The following is a 10,289-nucleotide window of genomic DNA, read 5'->3' on the forward strand; positions in this document are numbered from 1 at the left end:
AAAGACAAACATTGAAACCTTTCCTGAGATAGTGGGATGAGATTTTCTGAGAGGTTTTGTAGGCTTCATTAAATTCTCAAAGGGATTTTTGACTTCCAAAAGGATTAGAAATAACTGCTTTTATGCATATATATATATATATATATATATATATATATATATTCTCTCTCTCTCAGGAAGGCATGTTCTAAAATAGTTTGCTGTTTGTAGCTTACATTTTAGGGGCATGTTTTGGGGCTGGATTGCTACTTAACTAAGAACTGTGTGAATTTTTTATTTTAATAGTCTCCTTAATTTTCTTGGCTTTTCTTCTTAAAGATGGTTCCAAAGTAAGTAAGAAAAAGTAAAACCTGTAAAATTTACAGATAAAAGATAAGGGAATTTCTTCTTTTTTTTTAAGGAGGGGTTATAGAGTGAGAGGGGGAAAGAGAGAAAATGTGAAATAGGCTCCACACCTAGCATGAGCCCGGGGGGGTGGGGGGGGGGGGCTCAGTCTCACAACCCTGAGATTATGACCTGATCCGAAATCCAGAGTCCTACACTTAACTAGCTGAGCCACCTAAGTGCCTCTGGAATTAATTCTTTAAAGTGATTTATTCCATCCAAGTGGAATAAGAGAATAGAAAAATTTTTCATTAATTTTTAAAGCCTAAAGATTTTGAAATTTGAATTTGAGAAAAATACAGGTTTTTAAAAAATAATATATATATAAGTTAAAAAAAAAAAAACCAAAGACTGTGGAAAGGTAGTACCTAAACCAAGTCTTGAGAAAAACAAATAGGAATTAGCCTCCTAAGAAAAATAACAGGGCGGTTCCCAGTTAAGTGATTAACTCCATGGAACCCTGGGCGTGCACCGAACTCAGAATCATTGGGTACTTCTTAAGGCAGAAAATAGGAGGCTTGTTTGAGAGTTTAAGGAAGAGTAGTTCTCTAGACCTCTTCATAACCTGCCAAATCTGGTGACGTGGCTTCTCCTCTGTCAGAATGTAGGATGTTTTCCTTCTGGAGCAGTTTCACATTTCACATGCTGAAGATCTGGGTGAGCCACTGTTTTGAAAGAGGAGGTGTAAGGGAAAGTGAGTACTAAATGATGAAAAGTCCCCCCCTCCACTTTCCGTCATTGGGCCCCCAGGGGGAAAGCCTTGGGTGGTGCTGATGGTTTGAGCACCACATGGCCAGCCCTCACTGCTTCTGGTCGTTCTCACCCTGAAGCATAAAGACAGATAGAGATCACTAGGTATACAAACTGAAACAAAGGCAGTAGAGGAAACCCTGTGGAATTTACTGGGAGGTGGGTAGGTAAACAAACACATTTCTTAGAAAAGATAAGCAGGTAGAGGGTAGAAAAAGGAAAAGACGAGGTACAGGAGGGTCAACATCTGAATAAGGGAGTTTCAGAATGGGAAATTGGAGAAAACAAAAGGGAGGGAATAGTATGACTTAAAATACACACCAAAAATATGTGGAAAAAGATCCATTCTAAGAAACATGAAATTTTTGTACACCAGGGAAAATTTTTTCAGGGAGGGAAAACACAAGTTAATCTTCAAAAAGATCAGGAATCAGAATGGCAGGAACACTGAATGATACATAACAGTGGAATGATGCCTTTAAAGTTTTGAGAAAGTAATTTTCAACCTTGAAGTCTATATAAAAACCAAGCCAACAATAAAACTAAGACGTGAATAAAGATCTTTCATCATGTAACCTTTCACATTTTTTACATTCTGTATACTGTTTCTCAAGATTTTATTGGAGATTATGCCCCTTTGATATGAGGGAGTAAAGCCAAGAAACAGAAGAACTGAGATGGAAGAAATAGGAGGGCTATCACCTAGGGCCCAAACAACAAACCAGTGCAGATAACCCGCTGAGCAGGGTGGAAGGTATCAATTGGTGGTAAATTCATAGAAAACCCAGTCGATGAGGAAAATGAGGCAGTTTTTAATGCCAGGAAAATGATAGGATAGGGCATGCTGATTTAGTCTGGCTCACCTCTGATCATCGAGCATTGATAAAAATGATGATGAGCAAATGGAAATGGCCGAGTCCTTTACTGGGCGCCGGAACACAAGGAGCAGACCTGGGCTGGGAATGGGGGGGTCATTCTCATTTGGCCGTGTGTACCTTGAGGTGCCCAGAGGCCATCTAGTGAAGGGGTGTTTGGCAGTATGCAGAGCTGCTACTTTACGGTGAGCTAAGCAGTCTTACAGTTTCCTCAGCTGTACAGGAGAAAATCCTCTCTACTTCATTAAATCATTGAGCAGTACTATGTAATCATTTTTTTTAAAATGAGCGTGGACGTTTCTTACAATTTCAAGATAGATTATTTCAAGGTCATCTATTTTGTTCATTGCTATATTTTATGGTCTTATATTTTGTATATCAAATTTTTTCCAGCCTGAAACGGAGACTTTCTACTCGCTCATCCATTTTGAATGCAAAGACGCGGAGACTGAGTACTCAAGCATTTGAAAATTCAGCTTACAAAGATGATGATGATGAAGACGTCATCATCTTAGAAGAGAACAGTACTCCCAAACCTGCAGTAGATCATGACATTGAAGTGAAATCAGAGCAGAGTCACATCGAGCAAAGTGGTCATCAGGTTGAGCCTGTGGCTGATAAGGAACCTTGTGCCCAGACTGGTTCATCGGGCATCTCATCATCCAGGTGTGATCAGGGAACTACTGCGGCCACCCAGACAGAAGCCCCGAGTGTAGTTGTTAAAAAGGAAGAAGCACTCGAAGATGAGATAGATGCACGAAATGATGCAGCTATGCTGCCAGCCTGTGTGGAGGCTGAAGGGAAGACCCAAGAAACCCAGGAAACCTTTGATAAATCTGTGGGTGATGCTAGTTGCCAGATAAATGAACTGAGAAATGAGCTGCTTCTAGTTACCCAAGAAAAAGAAAATTACAAAAGACAGTGTAATGTGTTTACTGACCAAATCAAAGTGTTACAACAGAGGATACTGGAAATGAACGACAAATACGTGAAGAAGGAAACTTGCCATCAATCTACCGAAACTGATGCTGTATTTTTGCTTGAAAGTATTAATGGCAAATCTGAAAGTCCGGACCATGTGGTATCTCAGTATCGGCAAGCTTTGGAGGAAATAGAAAGGCTGAAAAAACAGTGTAGTGCTTTGCAACACGTGAAGGCCGAATGCAGTCAGTGTGCCAGTAGTGAGAGCAGAAGTGAAGTGGATGAAATGGTTGTGCAGCTTGATGACGTGTTTAGACAGTTGGACAAGTGCACTGTGGAGAGGGACCAGTACAAAAGTGAGGTGAGTGTATCATTCCACAGAATGGGAGTCTCAACCACAAAAAACAGCCAGTTGCTAGATTGGAATAAATTACTTAATATTTCCATGTACTGACTGTTGCCAGGCGGCTTCTCAGCTGGGAAGTGGTCCTCCTGGGGGCGCATGGAAATGTGTGTTGAGGAGAGGCATTGCTAGAACTTACTGGGTGATGACCAGATACGGTCATTTCCTATAGCGTACTGGAAATTGCTGTGTAATGAAGGATTGTCCTGCTCAAAATACTGTTCTCATTCCCATTGAGCCAGTCAGTTGCTAAATACAGGGAACATCACATCCATTATTAATAGGCCTTGCAATAACCATACAAGATAGGTGATGATGTCCTTATTTTATAGTTTAGCTTATAGTTTAGTTACAATTTAGTTACGATTAGGTCTGTTGGCAGGTGACCGAAAACATCATAGGACCGTGGCAGTTCCACAGGCATCTGAGACAAGCTTCTACTTTGTTGCTTTGCTTCTCAGCGTGCCATTATGATCAGAGGTGGCCTCCGGGTCCAGTCCTCATATATCTGTGTTCCGAGCAGCAGGAAAGAGGAGGGGTACGGTTCCTATAAATTGCTGACATTTGACCTGTCAGAACTTAGTCACCTGGCTGGTGGGTGCTTTGGAAGTACAGTCTTTATTCAGGGGTTCTTCTGAAGAAGGAGGAGAAAAATGGTAGATGTCAGGAGACAGGTAGTAAGTAGCCTCTGCATGTACCCCCCATTCAAATTTGGAGAGCTCCTTTTAGAAGCATATATTTTATGTATCGTATTAATGTAGTGTTTGAAAGAAGGGTTTTTCTGCTAAAGAATTTCGAAATGAAAGGCTGGTGCTGTTGTACTGCCCCTTCTTCCTGGAAGCTCATTCAAACATCTTGGTGTATTGGCTTAGCGTTAGATGACAAAATATGTAAAAATCGATAGGAGCTTTCAGTTATAACTTACAGCTGGTGAGTGTGCAAGAAATGAAAGACATTGATGTTGACATAATTCAAGCATTTTTATCTTGGTTTTCCATTTTTTAGGTACCATTTGTTTTCAGTCAAGTGGTAATTAACATTTTGTGTTTTTTCAATGTGACAGGAGGTGGAGATGAAACTAAAATAAAGCATTGTTTATAGAAAGCTGTTGTGGGTGGGGTTTTTGCCCTTTTTTGATGGTGATTTTCATCTAGCTACATTTCCTAGCTTAAATTTGTACTTTGGCATTAGTATTTTTAAGTTTAATTTTAGCATTGGTGTTTTTAAGTTTTATCTTTATTAGTATTTTTAAGTTTCAAGTTCATTTTAATTTTACAGTTACAAATTTTTTTTTGTCAGGTTGAATTATTGGAAATGGAAAAATCACAAATCCGTTCACAATGTGAAGAACTGAAAACTGAAATTGAACAATTAAAATCTACAAATCAACAGTTAGGAGCAGAGGTTTCAACTTCAAGTAACATTGAGGAGTCTGTAAATTACACTGATGGGGAAAGGTAATATTACATGAGGCACGACCCTGGGGCTACCTTCTGATTAGCGTGATGCTTGCTAGCACACCTTAAACAGTTAACTGTTCTATCAAAAGAACACGATCCTTCTCTTCAAGGAATGAACAGTTTAGGTTCAACTTAAGTGAAATAGGAATTTAGAAAGAACGAAGCAAGCATTTGATCAGTTAGAGCGGTTTGGAATGCTGTTTGGGAAAAGTGGAAATTGAGTTAGGTATCAAAGAAAGTGTTGAATTTGGTCATGACTAGAAGATAAGGGACTATTTCATGAAACTTACATTTTCACCTGGATTTCTTTTACATGTGTACTTGCCATTTCTTTGTGGTTTTCTGTCCTCATTTTACTACATGCCATCCCCAATGTTAACTTTTAGGTAATCAGAAAATTACTAGAAATTGCCATTGTACAGCTGATTACTAGGAAGAAGTTCTTCTGTGAAAGTAGGAAAATGATTTCCCTATCGCAGGAAGATATAAAATGGGCTTGAGGTGTTGCTTCAGTTTGGAGTGTCGGGGAGGCAGACGTTCAGGTGGGAGGCCATGATGGTGCTCGTGGTGTGTTGATGACTTAGCATCGGAAAGCAGTCTCAAAGGCTAAACCTGGACAACTCTTCCTGCTCATACAGTATGACTTCCGACCTAAAAGGCACTATTGTTGAGAAATAATCTCCTACCATCCTCACTTGACATCAATTCTATTATTACCCTGTTTTTTAAGTGAAGTTTTTGAAGGATTTCAGTAAATTTCTTCATGGAAATGGGGTAGATCAGTACATAAAAGCCTAGAGGGCAAAGGTCAGAAGAAAATCCCAAGTGGTTTTTCTCAAAATGGGAACCACAAGCATCTGTGGTGCTTGTAGAAATGCAAATCCTTGGCCTACACTGCAGCTTATTAAATCAGAAACTTAAACAGATAATGTTTAAGATAATGCTCTTGCCACACCGACCTTTGGGTAGCTGATGATTATTTATTTATTTATTTACTTTAACTAATCTTTAAAACTTGTGCTTTCCAAAATAGTACAGGAATATGTGGCTTAGTGACCCTTGAAATCTAGCTAGTCTGAATTGAGATGTGCTTTAAATATAAAAAAATATATAATTTTGAAGCCTAAGGAAGAAAAAGAATGTGTAGAATACCTCACATTAATAATGTATTTTGATTTTGTGATAAAATATTTTAGTTACATTGGGTTAAATATATAACTGCAATTAAATTTATAGCTGCATTTTGCTTTTTACTCTAGCTCTGTGAACATTTTAAACTGCGTATGGAGCTCACAGTATTTCTCTTGGACAGTGCTGTTCTGTACATTAAAAATAAGAATCTGTGGCAGGTTCAGTAGATAGGAGAAATTAGCCAGGGACAATCAAAAGAATTAAAGGAAAGGATATGTAAGAGGATCATTGGGTCATACTAGTCTTTTGTGTACTTTTCATATAGATAACAGGTTGTGGTTACAACAAAAGGGGTGTTTTTTGGTAAGAATATAGGATGGCTAACAACTTCTGGAAAGCAAAGCAGAAAAATGTTTGAACCATGGGCCTCTGGTCAAAGATGAGTGAGGAAGTTTGGACAAAAAGTGGCTAGAGTGGGAATGATGTAAAACTTTACCCAGGGGCCAATGCAGTCTTACCAAACAGGCTCACAGAACATCTTCTGTATCATGTTACTGTGCATTGTCAACTTAGGGATGAGCATCTTGCTTCTTCAGACATTTTCACCTTAGATCAGTATCTAAGCTAAACGCGGGCTACTTATAGTTGGGAGGGGGCAGAATAAGAGCAACTAACATGCAGTTTCCATGTTTCATTCCATCTTTGAGGCAAAGGCTACTGAATAATTGTAGGTCTTCAAAAAGTTTACAGTGTTGGGGGTGCCTGGATGGTTCAGTTGGTTGAACATCCAACTTTTGATCTCAGCTCTGGTCTTGATCTCAGGGTTGAGAGTTTAGGTCCCAACTAGCCTAGTTGTGGAGCCCACTTGAAGAAAAAAAAAAAAAGTCTAGGATGTTGATATTCAGTACATGTATATAAATTTGGAAGGAATGATAATGATCACATCTAATCCAGGGATTCCCAGTGTTTTCAGTAAAGCACCATTCCCTATAAATGCTTAGTAAAATGGATCATCAGTGAACTTTAGCATATGAAAGGTTCAGAGAAGACTTTTTTTTTTTTAAAGGTTTTTATTTATTTGATCAAAAGAGCACAAGTAGGTAGAGCGACAGGCAGAGGGAGAGGGAGAAGCAAGCTTTCTGCTGAGCAGGGAGCCCACCATGGGACCTGATGCTGGGACCCTGGGATCATAACCTGAGCTGAAGGCACCCGCTTAACCGACTGGGCCACCCAGGCGTTCCAGAAGGTTCAGAGAAGTCTTGATTTTAAAAAACTGTGTAATGTTAATTAGCCCAAAATTTTGTAAGTTTAGTTGATCACAGAATCATTTCTCTTTCACACAAGGGTGGTTATCTCATAGAACATGTTTTAGAGAACGATTCAGTTTTTATTTTCCTCAAAAGCTGAAATATGGGGAGATGCATTCTTGTTCTGAGACCAGTGTTCTCACTGCTATATCACTGCTGTTTTCCAGGTGACAGTACTTTGTATTACAAATAACACCTTATGATTATATGTATTTTACCAGTCCCTGGTTTCTCTAATAGCAAGTTAAAATTGTATTAGTTAGAACCAAACAGAGCCACTAGTTTTATCTACTTAGCAAGGTATTAATGGATTATTAAAGTAAGTGAATTCATGTTTCACTTAAAATTTAGGCCCCACCTGAATTGTTAAACTGTGTTATAATGTTCATCTAATAGACGTAATATTTGTATTTGCAGCCTCAAACTTCGATCTCTTCGAGTTAACGTAGGACAGCTGTTGGCCATGATTGTACCTGATCTCGATCTTCAGCAAGTGAATTATGACGTTGATGTGGTTGATGAAATTTTAGGACAAGTTGTCGAACAAATGAGTGAAATCAGTAGCACTTAAAGTCTATTTGATGTGAGACAATAAATATATTTGCTCAGTCCTGTGGTTGTATAGCTTTCAGAATGGAAACACTTTTGTTTTATAGATATGACAGGTGACAGACTGAAGAACCATGATCTTTACTGTATTCTATGCAGTCAGGTGTGCTCACAAGTACTGTGGGCACACTTATCACACCTTTTGAAATGCCTGAGAATCATTCTTACAGAACGGCTGAACAGCTCACTCATGATTCTGTTTTGAAGTGTAAATACTTGTAATTAAGTCTGCACATATTTTTTTATTACCGTAGAAGACTTAAGTGTTTTCCACCGAGAGCTTTTCAGGTTGCCCCTAACCTTTGTGCAATTTTTTCTGGTTCCCAAAGTGTATTTTTCTCTGAAGTGAGGGCCGTGCCATAATACAAATGGAAATGTTACTTTTGATTTTCCTACAGAAAAGTTTAAACAGGATTTTTTAAAAAATGGAATTTACGCTCCTGATAAGGTATAAGTGAATTGAACATTAATGTTTCTTTTTTATAAATTCTTATCTCCTGAAATATTTTATTCATGGAAATAAGGTAAGCAGAAACTGTCCATCCATTTCCTCAGGATTTTCCTTGTGCTGAGATTGCCAATCATGGTTAAATGCAGTGTTTTTATAGAACAAAGAAACAATCTTTAATATTAAAAAAGCATCAAAAATATTAAATGTCCCACCACATTTACTTTGAAGCCCATTTTTGGCTACTTATTCAGCATGGAGTGGGCACAGTAATTGTTTAATATTTCTTTTTGTGAAATTTCCTGTACAGCCTTTTGTAGGATTACTACAGGTTAATGTGAGTTGAGGAAGACAGTCTTTCTCAAACAGTACAGCATACCTTTCATTATATTACAGAGCTAAGTGTTTTATGTCCTGGAGGTAAGCAGCAAACTGCCCTAGGATTATAGTATTACATGCCATAAAAATTATGCTTTATTGGTCCCTTGTTTGTGCAATTTTAAAGAGATGGCTTTCTATTAAGTATAACTATGTATATATAACTAAGAATCGTATTTTCCACAACTGAAATGTGCATTATTTTTTTTTCAAAGTTTTATCATTGCTTATTTATTTTTACTTTTGTTTCTGAACATTCAATACATGTTTCTTTTATATGTATGCTTAATTACATGTCTTTCATATACAATATCAAATTTTTACTGTACATTAACTTCTAGAAAAGGCAAATAAATGAAGGTTGTTTTTATTTGCTTGATAAAATAATTGAAAGTGTATTTTTGGTATGAAGCTGGTTTTCTGTCCTGATTGTATTGCTCAAATTTTAAAATATCTTGTAATAAAATAAAAATATATATGATGGCTAACTCTTCAGATACTACTTTTAAAGAATTCTATATTCAGATTATATTTTGGAAACTAAAACTGCCCATTGAAGACCCTCAAGTTGAGCTCATTTTAAAATCTATATTAATTACAAGTTCTATTTAGGAGACCAAGAGTGTTTCCATTAACACTCTAAAAACTGAGCTCCTCTTGAGAGAGTGCGTGCGTGTGTACATGTATTTTACATTCAAGAAGCAACTCTGTAAATCATTTAGCCTAAAGAAACCTTGCTTAAATGATAGCAGCAATGTAGAGCATGTCTAAGTTTGTGAATATTTATGTAGCAGTTCTTTCTGGAATTTCCTATTTTTCCCTTCTTTGGGTCAGCTATATTCTCACAAAAATCTATATTTTATATGGCTATTATCTTGCTTTTAATGGGAAAGTCATAGGACTAGTAAGTTTGCTTGCTAAATTGATTCTTTGGATGTACTTACATATTTTTCACCCTTTAAGATAATATTGCCAAGATGTAATTCTTTGAAAATATAGTAACAGAATTTAACAGAACAACAACATGAGCTTTCATGTATATATCATATTTAGGTAGCAATATATATCTTTTGTTGTTAAGTTAAATTTGTAAAAGACTAGTGGGAGGACAGTGGTGTTTAAAGTCAGTATGAGGAAGTAAACCAGTGTCGTCTACAATCCCAGCAAACAGGACACAGGAGTGGTGTGTGGCATATTATTGTGTCTTTTGGGGGGGGCCTCAGATTCCTAATGTAGGCAGGTATTGCTGGGGATTCTGCCCATGATCTCAGACACTTAATTCTTGTGATCAACAGCCCATTAGTTCATTATTTGTCGTTGAAGGATAATTAAAGTGATAATCTGGTGGTTTTCACCCCTGGCTGCCTATTAGAATCACCTGGGGAGTTTTTAGGACTCCCATGCAAGGATGCATCCCATACTAATTAAGTCAAGAGTCTGCGGTTGGGCCCAGATACTAGTATATTTTTTAAAGCCTCCCAGTGAGCCATCAGAGCTGAGAACCATTGATCTTTACCTTCCTGGGATGAGTGTTCACAACTGTTGAACTCGGTTCCTGAGACAAACTCAGGATTTGCACAGCCAATTTCTCTGCACAGCCGATTTCTCACTGAGGTGAGCAAG

General features: G+C 37.7%; 1 protein-coding gene across 1 annotated transcript in view; it reads left to right on the top strand.

The window, feature by feature from the left end:
* MORC3 (MORC family CW-type zinc finger 3) overlaps positions 1–9,159 on the top strand; it is a 43,726-nt gene extending 34,567 nt beyond the window's left edge. Inside the window, exons 15-17 of the mRNA XM_046001935.1 lie at positions 2,403–3,291; positions 4,633–4,790; positions 7,649–9,159. Coding sequence (XP_045857891.1) covers positions 2,403–3,291; positions 4,633–4,790; positions 7,649–7,802 — 1,201 coding nt within the window. The 3' untranslated portion in view covers positions 7,803–9,159. The remainder of the gene's footprint in view (positions 1–2,402; positions 3,292–4,632; positions 4,791–7,648) is intronic.
* The last annotated feature ends 1,130 nt before the right edge of the window (positions 9,160–10,289 follow it).

Source organism: Meles meles, chromosome 4 (genome assembly GCF_922984935.1).
Source record: "Meles meles chromosome 4, mMelMel3.1 paternal haplotype, whole genome shotgun sequence".
Taxonomy (NCBI): Eukaryota; Metazoa; Chordata; class Mammalia; order Carnivora; family Mustelidae; genus Meles; species Meles meles.